Source organism: Megalops cyprinoides, chromosome 25 (assembly GCF_013368585.1).
Source record: "Megalops cyprinoides isolate fMegCyp1 chromosome 25, fMegCyp1.pri, whole genome shotgun sequence".
Lineage (NCBI taxonomy): Eukaryota > Metazoa > Chordata > Actinopteri > Elopiformes > Megalopidae > Megalops > Megalops cyprinoides.
In genome coordinates, this window is record NC_050607.1 from 8,228,317 (window position 1) to 8,251,765 (window position 23,449).

Consider the following 23,449-nt stretch of genomic DNA (forward strand, 5'->3'; position numbering starts at 1 on the left):
TGCATATTCAGCTGCATATTCACACGCTGTGCATGTCTGTAGACAAACATCTGTGAGGCAAATCCTTTCAATCATTTCCAGAGAAAACCTTCCATTAGTCTCAGTTTTTGCTTTCGACGTGCTGGAAACATACCTTCATATCTGACTGTTGCTTGGATATTCCACAGAGACAATGTGGTTACAAAATGCAACCAAATCCTTCAACTGTGACAACCCTTGCACCACCTTAGGCGAGAGCAGGGAAAAACATTATTCAACACTTGTTTCATTCTTTTGCAGTTTGCAGGTGGGCATTAAGCCATTTCAACCCCTTTCTGTACAGCTCACTCACTTTTCTGTATTTAACACACCTTCAAGGAGAAATTAATACTTGATAGCTAATATAGATCCCAACAACATCACATGCTGAGTTCCCTCAGGGTCCTGTCACTCTAGAGACAGTCAATTGATCAGGTTTTATTCGTACAAAATCCTTTGAGTGAAACAGTTGAGCTATAATTAGAGCCTGAGAATAACTGGCTGCAGTTAACAGTTAACAGTGTTTTGATTCATGGCACCAGGTTGAAGATGCAGGAGACCATAATCCCTCTGTCTCACGGATCCTCATCTTCTTCTCCACTGGCCAATGCTTTCTCCTGCACAGAGACACACCGCAGAGCAGAGCATGAGCACACATGCCTGACTGTCCCACACTTCACCACTGTAAACGGGGGATGCCCGAGTAGGAAGGAAACACAGTCAAAGTCTAATGAAGGAAAAACCTTTCACAATGGAACTGTGACCTTAGCAGTGATGTGATTACGTGAAGATCTCTCCACTACTCAACAGCGCTGGTCCACCCTTAAAATTAAATGGCTTACTTACTGCAGCATTAAAGCATGAGTGAGACTGTGAATTTTTGAATATTGAAGCAATGTCTCATGTATGTGACAGGTCACCCCTATTTGTGAGGTCACTGCTTTTTGTGAGGTCACCCCTGTTTGTGACATCACTGGGAGTGATGCGGGGATGCTGAGCGCTCACCCATCCGCCGCGCTGCTGGACCCAGGTGGAGAAATGCTCCTGCAGGTATTTGGCTCCAAAGCCCATCACCATGTTCATTGGGTGGGCGTCTACAGCAGTCAGCCTCCTGGTGACCTCACAGGTAAGCGCAATGTTGCCCTCCTGTGGGCTCTTGGTGCTGTGATTCTCAGACAGTGGCACCCTCTGCAGGAACAGGGTGGTGATCCTCTCAAAAAGGCTGTAGGTGAAATCTCTGTGGAAGCGCTGGGCCAGGGATGGATTCCTCTTAAACTGATGATCCAGGAAACACAGAGCAAAGGATATGAGCATTAAGAATTATACTGACAGCTGTCACATCATGGCCCAGTGATCATCTGGAATATGTCTGCACATCATTTAACATTACATACAGACATCTGCTGGTTTGGGTTTCTGCCCATATAAACCTCTGGAGGCCACTTTTCAAAACTTCATATTTGGTCAACAGATTAAAATTACATCTTTAATCTGTGTTTTTCAAAACTGTAAAATGTAATCTTGATTTTTGTCATCAGGATTTTTCTTCAGAAAGCCACATTCAGTCGTGATAAAATTCTGTAGCCTCGTATTTCAAACTTCTTCAGGAGAACTCATTTACAGATTCCAAACAACTAGCATTTTAACCAAGACAACTAAAATTTAAGCATGACATTGATTAAAAAATGAGCTTCCCATTGTTCAGATGGCCAAACAATCCATCTGTCTGTATATAAATTACTCTGACCTTAGTCTGTGTAGACCTTAGTGTACTCCCTGTAGTATGAAGGAGTAAGAACAAGTGTTTTTGCCAAACTTGTTCCAGCGAAGAAGCCACTCCATTCCCTTACCTCTTCATTGAGTTTGTCTCCAGACTCGCGCAGTAAATCTACAATTTCTTGAATATCATCTGTAGAAAAATGCAACCATGAAATGCAACAGGACACCAGTGTTCTGAAATGATTCAGGACCTTGACTCAGAAAAAGATGCTTTTGTGTTCAAATCCCTGCTACAGCTCTACTGATGTTTCCTTGACAAACACTCTTAACCTGACATTTTCCAGTACATCCAGGTGTATAAATAGTTGATAAAAATGCAGGCTATGCAGGCTGCCCAGGATAAGGGCATGTTGTAAACACATTCGTAACAAGCTGGCTCTGCAATTCAAACTGTCATTTCATTTTCAATCCTCTTCTGTCAAGTATCTGCTTTATAAGAAAAAGGGATGAACTGAGTGGATCGTGTGAGTAGCAGGTACTTTCACACCAATGTTTAATTGTGGTACAGGGAACGTGTTGAACACTGATCCTACCAGCAGGTGCGTCCGTCTCAATGTCTCCAGGCCCCAGGTCCACTGACTCCACAATCTTACTGAGCCTGTCTGCCAGGATGCCCAGGGCCTCCCCTACACAGACACAGAGAGATGGAGTCAGGCTAATGGAGAATGGCCCAGGTTCCCTAACTGCTCTCCCAGAATCTCAAACACTCACCATCACCCAGGGCATCAGGGTCTGTGCTGGTCTCAGAGTCCTCCTTCTCGGGGTGTATGCACCCCAGGAACAGTTTCTTCAGCTTGATAGTCTTCTTCTTCTTCTTCTTCTTCTCTGCCGGGGGCTTGGCTGGCGGGGGCGTGGCGTCTCCGTTGGTGGGCTGCGGCCGTCTCTTCTGCGCATATGCCATAAGCAGCCTAAACTCCACGCTGTCCTCACTGGCCCCCATCGCCTTCAGCCCTCCGTTCTCCATCTCCCCAACACTCGGACCACCTAGGACATACACTGCACCCCAGCATAGACTGAGTTCCACTCCATGCACATATTCTTTAGCTCGATTCACTGTATCCGAGCTGATACAAAAAAGACTGTACTGATTGTCCTACCACACTGAATAATCTGAGTGGCATCACCAAGAGAATGTCTGACAATCTTCTAAACTTTGCTCTCTGTGTGTAATTATCCATACACAATGCGGGAAATTCAGGTAAAGTAAATGTGACGCAATGTTATCCCGTTTTTACAAATATTGGGAAAATATTGACTCTTACCTGTTAAGTGATAGTAACAATCTGAAATATATAATGACTTCGTGAAATAAAAATATATACTTTAGAAGCGTCCCATTTCGGAGATTTTACAGCATGAAACTGCAGCAAGTAGTCGGCGTCTTGTCTGGACTTGTCTTGCAGTTTCGGTTTCGGAGAAATACCTTGTGACTGAATGGAGCTGCTTGGTTCCGCCCTCATCAGGTGTTTAAGGGAATATTTCGATCAAGTTTTACTTCTGTGTTTATTCTTCTGTTCGAAACAACAATATCTACCTGGTTTTCCACCCCACAGACGCTTTGAACGGTGGTTTCCCGGTTCCTCGTTACCACTGATCAGTTCTGTTCCAGCGTCTATTGCGCGTCCACTTCAAGAGACTTCAGCTTACTGCAGCCCGAACTCCAACCTGCGATTTCGAACCGTCTCTGGTCAGTTGCGTGAGCTGTTCGTTAAACACTTTTAAATAGTTTTAATTATGGAAATACTGGTGAAAACACAGCGTGTGCGTCCGTATTCTTTCTGAGTTGACAATGTTCCAAATTAACAGGAAATACACTGATGTAACTGATGTACACTATTGTCGCAAATAGTTGATTTAAATTAGATTAGATTAGATTAAATAAAGCATCAACAAATTGGAGCGCAGACTTGTTCGTACTACTGTAGTTTACTGTATCGATTTCAAACTGTTCTCAGCTGACAATTAACTGACGGGACAGAAAATAATAAACAAGCCGGCTTCCACACCTCATACAGTAGGCTGCCTAACGTCTTGTATCTTACTTTGTCTACAGTAGCTGACCTAGTTCGACACACAAGGTGTCCTAAAGTAAACAGTAATTTACTTGTGCTGTAACGACCTACCTTGAATAGCCTCCCCTCTCTAGCGACAGAACATAAGTTTAGGCTCTTCAGTGTTCCAAAAGGACAGTCGACCTTCAATGATCACTTTCGTTCTGCATCCACCAATTATTAAGCTTGGAGGTTTTTTTTTTTGGTTTTTTTTTATGGGGGGTAACTGGGTATTCCCAGTTCTCGTTAATTAGTCATATGACATGATTAGCGGTATGTGAGTAATACAGGAGGCGACAGAGGTGTCCACCAGTGTCAAGTTACATTAAAGTACAAAGTTTGGCCACACCTACTCATAGAAAGGGTTTTCTTCATTTTTACTATTTTCTACATTTTAGAATAACAGTTTAAGGCATCTAAACTATGAAATAATACAAATGGAATTATGCAGTGACCAAAAAGTATTAAAACTACCTTATATTTTTGATTCTTCAAAGTAGCCCAAAGATATCTTATAAATTTTACAAATTTTTATCTATATATTTTTTTTTGGCAAGAAATTCATACATGAACATCAACTATTTATAGGCTATTTGTCTAAGGAACAAATTTCAAGCATTTAAGCACAAGTCTTTAGATCAAAATGTCTTTGAATGCATTTTTTCCATTATCTTAATCAAGTGTGTCCAAACTTTTGACTGGAAATGTACTTAGGTATTAATATTAAAGCTAAGTTGACGAAAATACATGAATTCTTTAACATTTACAGTTCCCATGGCATTGGTAAGAGGAATACAGTAATTGGGTTTATATAGGTTTTTTTCAAATACTGATAAACAAAACAATTATTTTGCAATTCCTTATTTTTTATCATTCATAAAGTGGGCCTATTTTATTATTTCATATGTATTTTGAAGTTATAAAACAACTGAAAGTTATTGGCTTGTGGAGCTGAGTTCCCCACAAATGTGTTGAATGTCCAAGGGAGATGACTCACCAAAAAAAACCCTGATATTCTGAATGTTTTATAGGCTGCTTTCAGTTTGTTCTTACCAGTGCTGTATTTTGTCAGTAAAAAAAAGAACGTATTTTAACTTACCAAATACACAGCAGGCAAAGGAAACTGTTGGAGTACAGTAAGTACTAATTGTACTAACTGCATTTTCAACTGTGTTTAAAAAATGTCTCAAATTTCCTTCGGGATTAATAAAGTATTTCTTATTCTTATTCTTATTCTTAAAACATATGCACATATTGGCTAAGGAAATTATTAGCACACTTCTTATGGGAGTTATTATGGAAGTCATTTTAAGGAAGCATTGGTATCTTTTCGTTACCTTCTCAAACAATCAATAATTTATTGAAGAGATGGCTTTTTTCCCCCACAAAAAGCCAACTGTTTTCCCCATTTAAGTGTATAGTAATGGGATACAGTGAATTGATAGCAGCCCATTTATATACTGCTATCTTGCAACAATTAGTATGATACCATGTTGCAAGCCATGTTCTGTAAGCCGTCCTTGACTGATAAGCCACTGTTCACGACACCCATCTTCAGACTCTGTGTGGAAAGGTTTTTAGAATGATTGGAATCCTGAGTTTTATTTGAATGTGGTTTTCAAAACTTGACATTCATTGTCAGCAGAACAACGGCCATTTCAGATTCAGATGGAATCTTGGTGCTAAAAAATATCCTGAGCTGTATTATTATTAATAGTCCATGATTAATAAGTTAATACTGATTAATGTGCTGACTGGGCATTGGTTTTACTCTCCACTCTTGAGTAGCTGGGAAGCCATGGCTGGAAACATACTGAAACAGAAGCATATTTAGGGCATTTAATCTCTTTATCAAGAGATTGTTGTCTAAATCAATTATTCTAAAGGGAAAATGAGTGAGTTGACTCTTATGCATGTATTCATGTGCATAAATGGCATTAATGTGCTTTCATAGAAAACGCCCTTGTGATCAAGCAACGTGTCATCTAAGAAAAAGACCAACTCTTCTTTACAAAATGACTTTAATAAAATATTTCAGTGATACTGTGAATTTTTCGGACTTGAACGCTTGTGTGGTTGCAGGCCAGGGTTAGGGTGGTGGTCAGATCTGCGAGGATTCCAGCCACAGGGAGTTCCTGACCCGGGGCTGTTGGGACTCCTGCTTCAGCAACGCCTCTACTGCACCATCTAGTGCCAACATCCATGCTTTCTGAAATCAACATGGGTCACAGGAAAAAACAGCATTCTTAGTGTGTTTGCCAAGTAACATGAACACCTTGTCTTATTCAGGTCAGGACTGATTCTCAGCTATATAAATTTTAATATTTACTTATACACCTGTAAGTCCCGCTAAAAAAATCTGCTAAACAATTGATGTAAAAATAATCATGGGCCTTAAGCGGTAGATACAGTGACTATCCAGTCTGATACTAATGAAATCAAAAGGGGAAAATGAACTGATCTCAGTTCAGTCAGAGACACACTGTTTGACACACGTACGGCAGAGGAAGTGTGTGTGTGTGTGTGTGTGTGGGTGTGGGTAGGAAGGTCTCATGATCCGTTAGCGAAACTCCTAGCTGGAGAGATTGGTCAGTACCTTGATGGATTCAGAGGGAGCCTGCAGTACAAATACAGCGACACACTGCATGTAGCGGTTCTGGTGGGTTATAATGAAGGAATTGGGCAGCCCAGAAGCTGAAATGACAACACAGGTGAATTTAAAACAGGAAGCTATTATGCAAGAAACGGGAAGTCATTCTGCAGGGAGAGCAAAGTAGCTATCCTGACAGCAGTCAAACTTTCAGACTACGTCCTGGATAGTGGATACAGTCAGTTTTGAAGACAATCTTGGGCTCATTCCACAGTCCTGACTGTGATCAAGTCTTTTATTTCCAGTTAATTTGTTCAATCCAGTCCTTTTGTGCTGGTTCTGGTTCCTGAGTGGGATCAAGTTTTTCAATACACAGTCTTATGACTGTGTCCCTGCACTGACCTGTTGCATTGAGTTGGTCAATGTTCCTGAGCTGGATCCGGTCGAGAGAGAGTGGCTGGTCCAGCACAGTGAAGGTGCACCCCTCCTTCAGAAGGGCCTGGAGCTCCTGATTGACCGCTGGACGCATGGAGTTCGATTCTAACCCAGCAGACTTCTGAAAGTCCAACGAGAAGCCGTGTTCCCACTTACTAAATTTTAAACCTAACTGCTGCTCAGTTACGTGTGAGTTTACAGACAGCAGATCATCCCTGGCAATTATGACTGTAAATTTTTAAAAAGGTTCCATAAAAGAAGGCCTGGAACGTCAGCCTGCAGGTACCTCTGTTCCTCCAGCAGAGGGTGCTGAACTGCAGCTACCACGCAGCTACCAACTGTGGCAGAATCCTTGTCACAGAATCCACTGCTCTCGTCTGTTGGCTTACCTTTTTATTCCGCTTCATCTTGGCGACCAGCAGAAATTCGTCAAACAGGAACAGGTAGACATCCTGCAGCTTTGCGTTTTCTGTTTGTTCACACAGACAGGATGCAGTTTTACTGACACTGGGAAAAACTGAGCACCCGTGTGCTTGTGGAGCGCAGTAAGGCCATATGGGGGCAAAGCTCACCTATGAGCACCAGCCGGCCCTCGTGCACCAGGCTGCGATTGGCCACCAGGTTCTCCAGGCTCACCGTCTTCATCAGGTGTCGGAGGCTCTGCGGGGAGCGGAGAGGGTGGCTTTACAGGAGGAGGGTACTGCCATGCTCTAGCATTACAAACTAAGCGTCACTGCTGTGCCGTGTGCGTAAACAGTAAGCACCGATAAGAGCCGTGTGCACGTAGCACCGCTCTCTGTTGTAACATGAATCCCTTAATACGGCGAACAGACTAAGCTAGCTGTAGGCGGCCTCAGTGAGAACCCAAATCCACCTGGTGTCATTTTCACCTCACAGTTTCCCCCTGTCAGATTAGCGTCAGGAGAAGGGGGATGACGTAAGGGAGTAAGCTGAGAGAGAGGGAGGTCCTAGCACCCCGCGGGTTTTGGGCAGTGCTGCGTACCTCTGGTACAAAAGCCCTCCTGTCGCGGTCCCACACTGGCTGCCAGACCAGCGACTCCTTCAGCCGTTTCATCTGCTGATAGTTATCCAGCCACTTCACCTTCCCCTCCAGGTCATCTGCAGAGGCACAGGAGAGAAGAGAGGATCATCTTCACCACCACTGTCTTCACATTCTTACTAGTCTCCATGTGAAACATATAACACAAAGAACTAGAGAAACACAGAAGCTACTGCCAGGATAGGATTTGTAAATTTTAAGTGTCATTTGACGGCTACAGGGGTCTAGTAATACAGAGTTAACCATGGCAAAGTGTTTATGAGTGCATGTGGCACAAAAACCCTCTGACTACATCTTATTGGCTCAACGGATCCAGGCAAGTAAGAAAGAACGCTGAACCCACCAATGAGGGCCAACAGGACTGACTGGCACTTGTACACATTGGCTCAAAATGGAATGCAAGGCAACAGTGTGAAAGGAAACTAATTTAGTTGTAGGTAGTTAGCTATGCTCAGATTGAGTAAAATATTTTCTGCATTTAACATACTTTTTGATCATATATACTGTATAGAGAAAACTTCCTTATATCACAAATATGCAAATGAAACTAAGACTTGTCAGATGTAATGGTGCTATTTATAGATATTTTTTGCATCGGTGCCACTGGACTGTGAACAGCATATGAGAGGAGAGGTGCTTTGCATAATGTACTGTAGATTGTTCCGGCCAAGTTTCACTTAGAACTCTTATGTACTTAATGTTCAAATAGTGTTTGTGGTTTTGGAGTGTGTTTTTATCTGGGAGATTATTCTTACACTGATAATGACGAGGACTTTGTGCTGATAGTGGATCAGCTGATGCACTTTGGCGCAGGGATTTTTTACACTATGTTCAGAGCACAGTCTTATGGGTAAAATAGTGGTATACCAACACCTAGTACACCCATGGTCCCACAGGTAACCCTCCCTCTAGGACATGAATTGGGCCAAGGTTAGGGTTAGTGTTTAAGCCTGCAACTGGGCCAAACCTGTACCATTCTTGATTTTGTTACCCAGTCCAACCCAAACCCATAATCATCTAATCTAATCTGTGCTGCACTTCAGTCTATGGCCAGAGACTCTGCTGTTCTGACTGCTAATGAAAGCTCATTAAACACATAAATGACATAAAATAATCCTCATCCTGACCTGACTCCAAGTATTGGATGAAAAATATCTGCCCGACCTGTCCTGAGCCTGACCTTGAGTGTAGGGACCTGGTTGTAGTATAGTGGCTGGGTATCAGACCTCCACCCCAAACCCGTGACCTCACTCTGAATGCTCTGAGAACACACCCTCTCGCTGGCTACGGAGAACATTCATGTGAAAGCATTGTGACAGAACATCTGCTGCTTTCCTGGAATGATCAGGTTCAATAGACGACAAGTAAGTCAATCAACAGCGCTACATATTTCCCACATACAGTACCTGTGGTTGCCCAGCTGATTGCCAAAAAAACAAGTACGGGCACCTCTAGAAACTTGAAATTCCTTCACCTGGTGCTTCTGGTATTAAAGCCTGCAGGCAAGACATATGGCTCTCCAAAACCATGGTTACAGTGATGTAGACTGGCTGACAAATGTAAAAAAAAAAAAATCGCTCAGAATGTGTGCAGCATTGATCCAAAAACAAGCTCACAGATTCTTAACTCCTTATTACTTCACCAAGGTGTAAAGTCTATCCAGCTCCACATTTATCCAGAAAATCTGATGTATCTGCTGAACCCCTGCCACGGTCAAACAGTTTTACAATAAAAAAATGAACTTAAAACTGTTGACTTTCTTCCTCAAATACCTTAGTTATGCACTGCTAACAGGTAAAGGCAAACAACAAGCAGAACTGCTGTGAGAAATGCATTTTTTTTTTTGCTATCTACCACTCAGCCGCATTTTGTAGATCTCACACACACAATGTACACACAATGTTGAGTATGGCACCAAAGTGTAGTAACAATATAACTTGTTCTCATACAAAAGGTCTACACACAAAAATTGGTTAAATTGCTTCCTTGGTTACCAAGGAACATCATTGCTTACTGACAGGACTCGATGTTAACGGAATTAAAGATATTTACGCTTTTAATCTTCTTCCCATTTGTAGTTAACTAATGTAAGAACTGACGGTTTTTCATGTGGTTTACACACGTTGAGGGAAGTCATTCTTTAATGCTTTCCCCTTTCTGCAGCCCTATTTTGCAACTGCCAATTGAATATGTTACGCTTGTCTCACCGTGACAACCACTGTGCTCATAAAGGAGTGCTGGGGCGTAGCAAATGCCACGCTCCGATACACTCACACGCCAACCGCTACTGGTTTTCACACTGCAAGCTGGCAAACACACTACAAGCACTAATCGAAGGAAGGGCACGGCTTTACTGACGTCAATCCAGGCAACCAGCAAGAGCCTGATGAGACACAGGGTACGAGAGAGCAGTGAGATGAGCAACCCCTGTCTGCAGCAGATCCCACTCATCGTTAGCTGTACAGCACAGCATGAAGTCAAAGCAAACGCCTCAACCGTTGACCTTCCTGGGAGCCCTAGGGAAGTGGTTATAACCACTATCGCCTCTATAAATGGCACATCTCAGACGTTACACCTCTAAATCTCGTTTATTGGACTAGATGACTCCTGGCAGCTATGCGGAGTTTGCTACTGCTGTAAAAGATGACCTTTAAAAAAAATATGACTTTTGACACAGTTTTCATTTTTCAGCGTTCATGCAGTTAGTCAAACAGTGTTAAATTCTGTTGTCAAATACCGGTTCCATCATGGAACGTACTCGCTGACTCAGGACTGACTTTCAGTGGTTTATGTTCTCTTTACACTGTTAGTGTGCAGAGCTGAACTGCTCACGGATCAGCTGCATTAACCTGTTAGAGCACTGATTCTCAATCCTGCTCCTAGGGCCCACCTGCTCTGCACGTTTTCTATCTTTCCCTGCTCTACCTACCTGACTGAACTCATCAGTGGCACTTTTGATTAGCTGAGCACACCTGCTTTAATCAAGAGCATGTTAGTCATTTCAATCAGGTGTGTTTGGAGCAAAGACAGATAGAAGATATGCAGGACAGGGGGGCTCCAGGAGTAGGATTGAGAAACACTGTGTTAGAGTATGAAAGTGCAGCGTAAAGTGTGACTCACGTATGGATCCCTCCACCAGCTCCACCACGGCCTGTACGGCACTCTTCTCCGCCTCGCTCTGGCTCCGCTTGCCGACGTTCTTCAGCAGGAGGGGGTAGCGGGTGAACCGCTGCAGCGGCGCCACCAGCAGGTCACGCAGGTACAGCCTCTTGCACTCCTGATGCCGCTCGCACCACTGAGGGCAGGGAGAGAGACACAGACGCAGTCAGTAACACAGTGCCGTTATCACAGTCACATTGACACAGGCACTGACACAGTGCTGTTATCACAGTCACACTGACATAGGCACTGACACAGTGCGGTTATCACAGTCACACTGACACAGTCACTAACACAGTGCTGTTATCACAGTCACACTGACACAGGCAGTCAGCACAGTTGCACTAACGTGGTCACACTGCAATAGTGCCATCAGCATAGTCACACTGACACAGTTAACACAGTCACGCTAACATGGTCACAGCGCCACGGTGCCATCAGCACAGTTCCATATAGTGATACAGCACTGACACAGTATAGTCAGCACACTCCCTTCCACTGAGCAATAAAAAAAGTGAAATCCAACAAGGCACACTGTAATTTGTGTGTCCTTCCTATCCCTGTTAGAGAAACATACACATGTTGTTCTGCAGAGACACATACCCTAGCAGAGGGATGCCCTCCTCTAGGGACACACATTCTCCAGCGGGGAAGCACTGTGTCAAATGTCATTCTGAGAAATTCTTAGGTGACTGGTGTCCTCTTGGCCTATTTACTTGCTATCAAGTTGCTAGGATACACTCAAATTTCGACACAATCTTGAATTATAAATGAATCCATTAATTACCCAAATGAGAGCCTTACCTTGATGTATGTGCTGAAGTCCTCTCTCTGCTTCAGGCTGTCCAGGTAACTGACTGCTGTGGGGTAGTTGAGGCAGTACTTCTGATGACAGTGGCAAATGCTTTCACTGAATGCCTGAAAAGCACCGTAAGAACCAACAAAAATCACCACATGGCAGTGAAGCCAGATCACACACTGAGGAGGAAATGGAAAGTTTCACGCTTTTATAAATTGTTGACCTGAGAAATTATTCACAAGAATAATGGTCAAACGTGAGAATCTTAATTTAAATGGTTTAATGTTTTAATTATGTTAACATTTTTGCTTTTATGGTCAACAGCCTGGTGCAGCCTGCTTACAGACACAGCTCCACTTGCAGAGAGTTAAGCTCACAGACATAGTTCACTTCATAGGCACGGCTCCACTTGCAGATAGTTAAGCTCACAGAACCAGCTCTGCTCACAGACACACTTAAGTTCATACACACAGCTCCGCCCACAGACACAGTTCAGCTCACAAACGCAGCTCAGAGACACAGTTCAGCTCTCACAGACAGTTCATCTCACAGGTAAACACCGTTCAGCCTCTCTCACTGTAATGAGGCAGAATCTGTGACGCTTGCCTTGGTGAGTAGGTCCTGCAGGTTGGGAGTGTTGCCTGTGACTGGTATCTCCCAGGAGTCTCTGATCACACGCAGAAGGCTGGTCAAGAGCCCGAAACTGACCTGCAGAGTACAGTCATCCCAAACACACACACCTCATTCTAACCCTCAGACAACAGGATGCAGTCTGTGTTTGAAACTGTGCTTTGTATGACACCTTGGGCCTGCTGTTGTCAGTCACATTTGTATAAGCTACGTAAAGCAGGACAAATTGTCAGTACCCCTCGTTCTCCTAGCAGGGTGATGTCTTGCTGAAGGGAGTGAGCTGGTGTTTACAGTGCTGCAGGTTCAACTCCCTGAAGCAAGGGATGTGAGCAATGTAACTGTCAGTCAACGCCCAGCTGGATAAAGTGTAAATGCAAGCTGTGCTTTATTTGCCACCGTGGATAAGACAAATAAATCAGGTAATGTTCTAATAACATAATGTACCTGTTACCTGAAAATAACTCACACAGAATTGGATGAGAGAGGTAAAACCAGTCTATCCAGCAGAGAGAGAAAAGAGGGGAGATCACACTGACAGAACCTGTTCTGTTATGGTGTTTCCCAGGATGCATTGCGGAAGGGGCGGAGTCTCACCAGGCACAGTTCATTCAGATTGGCAAAGAGCCTCCAGGGATCAATGTCCGGCAGGCAGTCGCTGTCCTGCAGGTGGGTCAGTGTGGTAAGAAACACCTGAAACGGATGACAGGCAAAGTGTGCTGGACTTAGTGAGCCACTCAATCTTTGCTGAATCCAGTTCCATGAACAGTTATTGAACAGTTGAGTTATTGAACAGTTATTGTATAGTGATATAGTTATTGTATAGTGATGAACGCTGCACTAAAGCCCGAAATTTAAACATACCGTAATTACATAAAAGCATGAAAGGAACATTTTGCAGCACAGTTATTGAGCATACATACATACATACACAGCACTCACTGGGGAACATCGAGCGTACCTCTTTGAGCACCATCAGCTGGTCTAGGAAGTAGATGCACTCGCTGGTGAAGAGTTCCCACACAGCCTCTTCTCTCTTCCAATCCCGATTCAAACCCTCGGCCCCGTCTGCGCAGCCATGAGTCTTCAGGAAGTTCCCCAGTGAGCAGTCCTGGAAAAGGCAATGACAGTGTTTTCCTCCATTGTTCTGTCTGCGCACACTGGTGCATCTGCACACTGTTCTGTTGTCTACATTACAGTGTGCTGTGGAAGCTCAATTTCTGCTGCAGAACACGAAACTACTAAATATGCTTTTGCAGCCACAGAAGTCAAGTCTCCTTTGACTAACACACACTCCTTACACTAACCTGATAGAACTAAAAGCAGGAAACTGGAGGAAGGTAAGAGCTGGAATGTCCAATACAATGCAATGTCTCTGCTCACCTTGTACCTCTGGAAGTCTGTGTCCCTCCAGTCTTGGATCTGTGCTGCTGAGAGACACTTCTCAATATCAGAGGCTGACCGGATCTTCCCTTTGCTCTGAAAAGAAAAGATCATTCACTATCATTGAGCTTTAAGCACATGTCAGACCCATATCGTAGACATGGTTATAATCATATGGATATCAATGCTGTGAGAGACATGGTTATAATCATATGGATCTCAATGGTGTGAGAGACATGGTTAGAATCATATGGATATCAATGCTGTGAGATAGAGTTCAGATGTGCCACCCTCTAAGATATTAGCCCGGTTAAAGCTCTTACTGTCCTATCTCTAGGTAAATGGATAAACTGACATGACATTCAGAGTTCAAGGATAAAGCATGTAAAAAGCCCTAGCAAATGCTCTCTCTGGGTGATCAGACTCCCCATTGCACTGTCTTTAACACCACTCCACAGCTTTGACAACAAGCCGCATGCTGCTAACACATACCGTGCTACGTCTGGAGAAAGGCCACTTTGATTTCTTGGAATCTACAATGAAAAAGAAACATACCTTTATTCACTGGTAAAATACAAATGGCTTATTTTTTAAACACATGCAAATATAACTCCTTATTGGAGTAGTTATGAAAATCTTGGCATAAATATTGTTTTGCATGAATAGTTATACTTATTGATTTTACTCTTATTTTTGAACCATGGGGTTGGGTGCACGGGGGATGGAGATAGGAATTTCAGCCCAGTGAATGGTGTTATAAGAGATAATAATTTATGTAAGCACACAGTTCACCCCACAGAGAGACCACTGACCCGTTTCTCTCTGGGCAAGTGGCCCGTTTTACAATTAATGAATGTAATGGGCACTTTGCCCAGTTTCTCCACAGACCAACAGGGTCCTGTTGTATATTCAGCCTATTACTAACACCTCCTAAGCAAGCTCTTCTTTCTCTAATAGTTTCACAGGACAGAGAGATTCAGCAGAATATATAGATTCTATAAAAAATAATAATATAAATATAATATCAAATGTGATAATAAATGTAAAAGTTTGAATTAAATTTTTGCCTGTATGTCAGAGGAATTTTCATCTCCTTTATTAAAAGCTGTAATGGCTGAAATGGTACGCTACACTAGATTTATCGTGCATAACAACATTGAACATTACAGAAGCAGTACCCAAAGTACAGGGTGTTCTTTCAATCAGTACTAAATACAATAGCTTGCGACAACATCATTGTACTTCTGTTTCACTGTTCAGCAGTGATCAATGTAATAAATAACTGTTCAAAGTCACATTTATGATTTAGCTGTCTAATGAATGACAGATCAGTTTAAAAATTGGTAGCTTGCCTGCTTAAACAGCTGTGAGTTAAATTTAATATAATTTCCATGACTACAATGAGAGTAATAAAGTAATAAAGCTAAAACAGCTAGCAAGCTACCATAATGAAAATACAGCTTCTTAGCTACAGTTACTATCCATTCAATAATCACTGTTCAGAAAAAACAGCTGACTGTTAAAAAAGAACAAAACGAAAAGAAATTAGCTGGGTTTTTACCTGAAAATGTGGAGTCGTTGAGCATGTCCGCTGCCCCGTTGGACACAAACAGATCCCCTGGTGACACATCCAGGCCTGGCAGGCTGACGACCACAGAGCTGCGTCTCCTCTCCTGTAGCCTGTAGAAACAGACGTGCGGGAGTCAAGGGTCTCCTCTGCACCAGCTCTAACTGCACATTCCCTCAGACCAACTCTGCAGCGTAAGCCTGGACCTAACCGCAAATTTCCCTCAAACCAACTCTGCAGTGTAAGCCTAGATGTAACTGCAAAATTCCCTCAGACCAAATCTCCAGTGTAAACCTGGATCTAACTGCATATTAGAGAAACCCTGCAGTGAAAGTCTGGATCTAACAGCACATTCCCTCAGAACATCTCTGCAGATTAACTGCTGTAACTGGCTGTAACTGCTATTAGACCAGCTAGGCTAGTGCAGTATAAGTCTTATCAATGTAGTAGTCTATAAGTGCAGTGTGCCTAAACACTTTAGCCTGCTTTATCAGATGGGCCTCTTCACCAGTATGAGTATATGATGACATCACTCCCGTCTATACAGTTAGACATCCATACAGTTAGATATTTTCTGAGGTAATCTGGGTTATGTACTTTGCCCAAGGGTACAACCGCAGAGCCCACTCAAGGTGGCAATGTTGCAGTTGCAAGTGCTCTTCCTTAATATTATTCCTATGGTTGCCTAATCCACACAGAGACAGAACAGTAAAATCATTCCTACATTGAGACAGCCTGGCGATATCACTACCACAGGCACCCAGTCTAGACAGACACAGAGCAGTGACATCATCCCCAAGGGCCTTAGCTCCTGTAATGAAGACTGATGACATCACATCCAGGTGTGTCAGGATGTGAGGTAATGGGGTCAGTTCAGAGGGCTCTGGGGCATGTGGGTGTGCCATACTGAGAACAAGAAACATATTAGATCTAATACAAAGGCAGTAGTTTTAAAATCATGACTGGTGTGGACAGTTACTGTCCTATTTAAACTATACACCTTTCTGTTATGACTCATGGATGCAGAAAATTCTTGCACTTTGCCCCACAGGACTCTGTCAAACCTCCCAGGTGAAGTGTACACTCTGCAAACCTTCACAGAGGAATAGAGACACAAAACAGACTGTCCCACCTGCCAAGAAACTTTCAGCAGGAAATAAGAGAATTCCTTTTCACATTTGCGCATTGCTGAGATATCTCCTCTCTGTGGGAAAGTAAATGAGGATTCGTGCTCGACAGGCTGGGCTACAGTAGCATTGTTACGTAACAGGAGTAGTTCTATTGCTGCCTCAATAGAAGAATCAGGGGAAATGGTGTTTACGTATTAGGTACAGACAAACAATGCCTTTTATAATAGCGGCATATGAATGTGGAGCTGCTGTTGTGCTCCTTCATAAAAGCCAGAGAAGAACAGAGACAGGTGATTCATGGGCACACCCTGTGGGCTCAGGTGCTACCTCCACCCAGGAGTGATACTCTGCCTCTTCTCTTGTATTTATAGGTGTTCCTGTGTCCTGTGTCACTTACACTGGAAATTTCTGGCTGTGTGTGTGTGCGTGCGTGCGTGCGTGCGTGCGTGTGTGTGTGTGCGCGTGTGCACGCGTGTGGTTATGTGTGCGTGCACGAGCGACTGTGTGTCTTTATGGTTACCGAATTACACCTTGCGGAATGCACGGTTTTGTTTCGGCGCGTTTCTGAGTTAAACCCCAATAAAGCTGCTCTGAACACAGGCGCAATGAAAACACACAGCAGTGTGCACCCTGCAATTACGCATACAAGACAGTGTGGAATGCCATCCCCCCAGCTCAGGTATTGCCATAAACATGTCTCCTGCAGGACGTTTGTCAGAATTCATATGATCCCTGGGGCGTCAGCACGCTGCTTTAGTCCTTGAATGAATGAGATCTAAAGGAATATTGGCCTAAAGGAACAGCGCTGTACCCCTTAGAGTGAATAATTGCCTAGTTCAAAGGCGTGTAACTTTAACAGGAGCAGCACATACAGTATGTATTCAACATGTACGCACATACATCTCTTGGCAATGCCGTCAAGCGAAAAGAACAAGTGAGAGTTGGTGTGATCGCTGACTGAAGTCTGACCTGAAGGGTAGGACAGGATTGTGACATCTGTTTGGCAAGGAAACAACATTAAAGAGAAACACCAGGAGCGCATGCTTTGAATTCAGATCATCATGTCCTTGTAATTTCATTCAAGTGGAAACAAACATGTAGTCGTTAAAATAATCATACTGTTTCTTTGATATATTTTGTGTAAAAGACTGTAATTGTTCATGCTGAGAAAGTGCTACTGTGAGCTTTCAGATAAAAGCTTTCTTTGTCAGAAGTTGGTTTTAAACAGGTTTTCAGTTTCAGCGCATAAGCCGCAGCAGTATGATTCATAATGACTTATCCCCATCAGAGCCCACAGCATAAAAACAAGACCCTGTAGACTGACAGGAATGCCATTTGATTGAGGGACCCTCTGGACATCTTTAGGGGAAAGACGACAAACAGGTATGTCTCCACCTGATACCCCTGGGAGCTGATATACCCTGACACACTCTCAGCTGTTCTGCTGGATTTGAGCCTGTACTCTCCCATGATCCTCTGCAGTTATGGCGGGGTGGGGCGGGTGATGGTCATGTGTCGCACCCATGGGGGGTGATCTGGAGGGTGTCCATCAGTTTTGTGCTGGAGGTTGCAACTCTACTCATATTGCACAATATTGCATCGCAGTGCTGCAGGTTTTGGCCCCTTGGAAAGATATTAGTGTAAGAGGAGAGTTGAACTCTGCGTACCTTGCCTTCCACTGGCTCCACTGCCTGTGACGCTGTCACCCTGTAACCTTCAATCTATGACCCTGTGATCCTCTGCCCTTCTACCTATGACCTTGTGACCTTCTACCTGTGACTCTGTGACCTTCTACCTCTGACCCCTCCATGTGGAGTTACCAGTGCTGGGCAAGCAAGTTTCCCTTCCCCTGAAATGAAGATCCACAGTGACTGGCTCACTGTAAAAGAGATTTGACAGGATATGTTGTTTGTTCCTGCTCAAACACAATGCATCTTCTTGCGAATCCAAATTTCGTTCAACCACAGGGACAAGAAAGTAGAGAGTGCGCTAGGTTGCTAGGTTTCCAGACAGTAGCAGATTTAGAGCTGTTTTGATAACGGTCCTAACAGATGCAATCAAGACCTGTGGAATCCACAGCCACTCAGAGCAGCTCCTGATATTCATCTCCACTCAGAGCAACTCCTGCGAAGAGACGCAGGCTTAGTACAGGGCCCAAAGCCCTCCAACCACAGCAGAGTCAAACTCAGTTTAACTCCAGTAGCAGAGCCACCATCCACAGAACTGTAATGTACAGATATACCCTGTTCCTTTTATATAAAACAAGAAAGATTGGATAACCTGTGCTTATCTGTAAAGAGACTGTGTGGCCTTTACCTCAGTATATATCTGTTTGTTGTGTGGTTTTGGTTTGTGTGCTTATAGGTTTTCCTTGTTCTGTTGTACTGTTTTGCTTCCATGAGGACTGCTAAATAAATAAATAGCTGTACTGGCACTTTAAAAAAACAGAACTCCTGAGATTGCATAATCGGGCTTGAAAACAGGTCATTGCTAATTGCAGTTTATGGCAGGGCACCTCCACAATGGCACCGTGTCTCCTTTTGGTGGGTCAGAGTGCTGTCTCTCTATCAGGTGGCCAGCTTGCGCCATCACAAGGAGCTTTGTGTTGTCCCGAATGGAATAATGATGTCCAAAACTTTCTGTCGTGCTCAATCCCGCACAGGGTTCATCAACTGAGTGTGGACAGTGCCAGAGCGTAATTAAGGGACAAAATGGCCCAATTATTGTTCCCTGAAAGGACAGTGTTCTCCGGCAGGCGGGTTTGGCCATCGTGTAGCAAACAATGCTAATGAGGTTCGTCTGGTCTGCACGTCCCTGCGAGTTTGGGCCCAAACAATGCCGCGCCACAATGGACAATGAGCTGCCCCAGCGAGCGGGCCAGTCTGTCACAGGGGGCTCTGTACTTGCACGGTGTCACAAACTGCGTGTTTTCATATATACAAATCCTGGCCCACTACATGCTTCTTCCAGGAGGAAATGAGATGAGAACTAAGGTTTATGAGCTTGTGTTCCCTAATTTGCAAAGGCAAATCACTGGTAAACAGAACGGGGCTGAATTTGGTTCCAGGACAACGTTGGAGGTGTGTGAAATTTCTGTTTACTATTGAGGGGATTAGGCTTTGATGTCATTTGCTCTTGCGCTGGGCTCAGCTTTGACCACTCCCTCTAACTGCAGAGTTTCAGGAAAATTACAGTCTTGACATGCAAACTAAAATGTCACACATGCAGGGAATATGAAGATTGTTCTCAGTCTAATCTGCTCTTTGCTGTTTGGAAATATGCAAAACATTCATGTTACTTTTAAAACACATGGCCTCACCCACCTTTTGTGGCAAGAGTCCTTTTCCTGCAAAAAGAAACAAACAGCTCTGTAAGAGGAGATACTGATGCTGACCGTCCAGTTTCCACCTGACACCCACCACGTTTCTTCTGAGGGACTGTGAGTTCAGACATGGAACAGCAGGGCAAAACGACAGTTTACTTCACAGCCTTTCAAAGCCTTCAACAGATAGACAAACACAGGCTCTAGGTTTGTTTTTCAAATCAGGTGTTGCTGGTGTTTCACCCAGCTGCTGAGCAAAACAGGTTTATCTCACACACACTAGTACTGGCCTTGGAAAGTTATGCATTCAAAGTCTGAATAGCACTAATGCAGAAGTTTCTCTGGAGCACAATGGGAAACTGTGGCTGAAGTTCCCCTGTACGTTTGGACAGATGACTCCTCCTCTTTTGGCTGTGTGCAATGGTTGGGGCCCAGATGCGGCCGGGACGTGAGGTGGGCCAAAGCTGTCAGCGTGTGTAAATGCTGATTCATTGGTTGTCAAAAGATCTGTTACTAGGCTGCTGCCCCTGAGGTCAAGCAGAATGAGTGGAATGGCTTTGACAGGGAGAGGAGCTCTGTGTGTGTGTGTGCGTGTGTGTGTGTGTGTGTGTGTGTGTGAGAGAGAGAGAGAGAGAGAGAGAGAGAGAGCTACAGAGAGTGGAGAAAGTGTGTGTATTTTAGTGAAAAAGAAAGCATGTGTGTATGTGTAAGAGTGTGTGTGTGATGTGAGATGCTCACCCTGTTTCTTTACCACGGTAGTACTTCACAGTAAATCTGGTGTAATTTTAAAATGCGTATGTATTTCAAACTTTGGTTTCATTCAGTTGACCAGGAGTGACTCTCCTTCGAGCCTTACCTGGTCAGAGTCTTCTGTGCCTTCACAGTCTGTAATGACACTTTCCAGTGTTCTGCAGATTACACCATTGTCCAAAGTGTTCGATCTACTCGACCTGCTTTTATCTCGCATTGAGGATGACTCCGCCTGGCAGCCCTGATGGAATTCCCCATCGGAGAGCGGACTAGCTGCCAGTGGGGACCTGAGCCTGCGTGCAGGTGATAGGGGACTCTCTGGGGAGGGTGTCTCAGACGCGCCCAAATCCTCCTGCCTGTTGTCCATATTCGTGGGGTCCCGGAAATCCATCTGCGGACGCCTCGTACTCTTCCTCATTCTCCTCAAGGTGGGAGAGGTAGAAATACGACCAGGCGCCTGCCGGTCAAACTGGAAGAGCGGCGTGAGAATTCCGTCAGATTCCACAAACGACGCGTTTTTCAGTTTCGAAGGTGTCCTTGCTAAATCTATCCGCATTATTACCGGGTGGCTGGTCTGTGTTTCCTTGTCCTCCGTAGGCACTGTGGCGGTTTGTGTCTGCGCGCTGCATACACCAGTAGAACCATCTTCCTGAACTTGCCACTCAATGTAGCTCCACTCCAAGTTTTCATCAAAGTTTTGTCCGTTCTCGCAGATTATCGTAGTCTGTTTCACTGAAGCCATTTTGCGCACGAAAACATGGTATTAAATCCAGAACAGAGGCGTCCAGACAGGTTTTCACTTACTGTGTTTTTCTGGCATCGTGCGTAAAAAAGACGCATACCTGTAAGCAATCGACGAAAAATCTTTTAAAATGCATCAAAGAAAATAAAGTTAATGAAGTTCGGTGCTTGTCACACAGGATAATTGGTTTTAAGAGAAATAACCTTTAGACAACACTGACTCACTACCTCAACGTTGCAACAAGGTTTCAGTCCAGAGTACACCACCGCGGCAGGTGCAGTATCATATTGAGTTTGCGTAGCAATATATCATCAGTTTAATACCGCACGGTGTCAGTAATGCGTGCGAAACAGGTAAGGTGAGAAAATGCACCTGTCTCAGAATAATCCCAGTATTTCATGCTACAATAGACAAGCAAGTTAACACAAAGAAAGCAAAAACATCCAATATGGCTCGTGATAGGACACAGGCTACCAACCTGCTATATATTTCAGTGATTGCTATGGCTCCAGTCAATATGTTATTCGCATGAAACCCTTTTTAGACGCCCGTATTTACGCGCGAGTCGAATGCAGGTCTGGTAACGCAATCTACTATGATATTTAATGTTGTTAGCGATAGATAGCATACTATAATTCAGTATAAAAATATCCCACGGCTTTGCTCCCTAAAAATGTGATTTAAATTAGTAGAGATTAAGTGCTGTTGTAACTTACGGTAAAGTCTGTTTTCGCCGTCCGGTAGCCCTCGGCAGCAGGCTCGGTACGCAGTGACTGCTCTGAGAATGCGTCAGGAGAGAATGGGGGTAATGGCAGCACTGACGGTCTGGATGCATGGCACAGCTCCTCTTCACAGGACAAAGGTCAGGAGAATAGGAACAGTTGGTTCAGGCTTGGCAAACATCTCGCCCGGCACTTCGATCAGACGGAAAAAACCCGCTTAGCTACGGAGACTGTATCTTATATAATAGACCAACCTTAAAACACAGCAACAGCAAAACCCACTCCGCCTTTATTGTGACAAACACCAAACTTTGTGGACGCCATTGACTGAAAATAAGGGAGGGTGGAGCATAACGGATTTTCTTTGACAAGGCAGTGACTAAAGGTTTACGCCTATATTCCTAATATAATACGCATGAAGCAAGCCAAGTATATTACACTTGCTGTAGGCTAATTTACATGGGTGCTGTCGTGTAATGTTTACGTTTAAACTTAATTTCACCGAATTCTCCATGAAGCAAAGCTGGTATTATGATATTATGACATGCATGTTTATTGTCCGGAATGTTTGTGTACATAAATTTTATGTATAAATGAAGAACACAAGATTCAGGAGTCATCTTCCTACTGTCATTAAAATATTAAAACTGTCATAATACATTAGTTTTCAGCTGGGCGAATATACTTTACATAAACTAACAGGCTACTTCTAACTCATTTAATTTATTTTCTGAAAATATGCCGATGAGAAATCATTCGTGTAATTTTTAAACTAAGATGAATTTTAGCGTGGTTCCTTAGTAAAATAAACTCAATCCCCAACCCTTACTTTTAAAACATGGCAAAAGTGTAGCCGTAAGAAGCAGTTGTTTTATTCAACAGTTGTCTGCCGCTCCGAAATTGCATTGGAGTTACGGCACTAGCTTGGTGTTTGAGCTCCACCGCGCAGTTCTGACTGTACGCCGCATTTTCAGCGGTTGTAGGATCCCTGGTGGCTGGTGCCGCACATTACATTATATTTCACTGTTTGTGTCATGACCACTGGTGCCTGTGGGGTGTATACCTATGGAGTGATATCAGTTGCCGCGGAAATGATTGGATTTACAATCCACAACTTCGGTTTTTAAATGTATGAACTCAGTTAATGTCTGGTGCATTTAAACAGACCAAATCCAGTTTCAAATCGTCTGTAATGATTTTTTGAGTGCTGCACACAGCCTGCTGGATGCCTCTGGTGTTTGTGGCGACACAAAGACTTCTAATTTCACCAGTTTCGTTCAGCAAAGTTTAATACTTAACAATTAGTGAATCACTG

At 43.7% G+C, this 23,449-nt stretch overlaps 2 protein-coding genes across 5 annotated transcripts; both read right to left on the reverse strand.

The window, feature by feature from the left end:
• Positions 1 to 525: 525 nt before the first annotated feature.
• Positions 526 to 4,028, reverse strand: LOC118772220 (apoptosis facilitator Bcl-2-like protein 14). Of its 3 annotated transcripts, XM_036520527.1 has the most exons (7): positions 3,921 to 4,028; positions 3,332 to 3,462; positions 2,509 to 2,793; positions 2,331 to 2,423; positions 1,869 to 1,927; positions 1,024 to 1,293; positions 526 to 635 (listed from the first exon to the last, which is right to left on the reverse strand). In XM_036520527.1, exons 3-7 carry the CDS (start codon positions 2,759 to 2,761, stop codon positions 594 to 596), a joined length of 717 nt encoding a protein of 238 aa, XP_036376420.1. In that variant the 5' UTR covers positions 2,762 to 2,793; positions 3,332 to 3,462; positions 3,921 to 4,028; the 3' UTR covers positions 526 to 593. The 3 variants fall into 3 exon arrangements, with proteins under 3 accessions (XP_036376420.1, XP_036376421.1, XP_036376422.1); XM_036520528.1 differs by lacking the exon at positions 3,921 to 4,028 and having other exon boundaries at positions 3,332 to 3,569; XM_036520529.1 differs by lacking the exons at positions 3,332 to 3,462; positions 3,921 to 4,028 and adding an exon at positions 3,060 to 3,080.
• A 1,871-nt stretch (positions 4,029 to 5,899) lies between these two features.
• plekhg7 (pleckstrin homology domain containing, family G (with RhoGef domain) member 7) lies at positions 5,900 to 23,019 on the reverse strand. 2 transcript variants are annotated; one of them, XM_036520505.1, is made up of 18 exons: positions 22,964 to 23,019; positions 22,129 to 22,259; positions 20,777 to 21,512; positions 19,922 to 19,944; positions 15,463 to 15,581; positions 14,394 to 14,434; positions 13,902 to 13,997; positions 13,480 to 13,629; positions 13,116 to 13,211; positions 12,498 to 12,599; positions 11,897 to 12,010; positions 11,054 to 11,228; positions 7,877 to 7,992; positions 7,446 to 7,533; positions 7,263 to 7,342; positions 6,841 to 6,994; positions 6,445 to 6,542; positions 5,900 to 6,057 (listed from the first exon to the last, which is right to left on the reverse strand). In XM_036520505.1, the coding sequence occupies exons 3-18, from the start codon at positions 21,410 to 21,412 to the stop codon at positions 5,950 to 5,952; spliced, it is 2,196 nt and encodes a 731-aa protein (XP_036376398.1). In that variant the 5' UTR covers positions 21,413 to 21,512; positions 22,129 to 22,259; positions 22,964 to 23,019; the 3' UTR covers positions 5,900 to 5,949. The 2 variants fall into 2 exon arrangements, with proteins under 2 accessions (XP_036376398.1, XP_036376397.1); XM_036520504.1 differs by lacking the exon at positions 22,964 to 23,019 and having other exon boundaries at positions 22,129 to 22,444.
• Between the last annotated feature and the right edge of the window lie 430 nt (positions 23,020 to 23,449).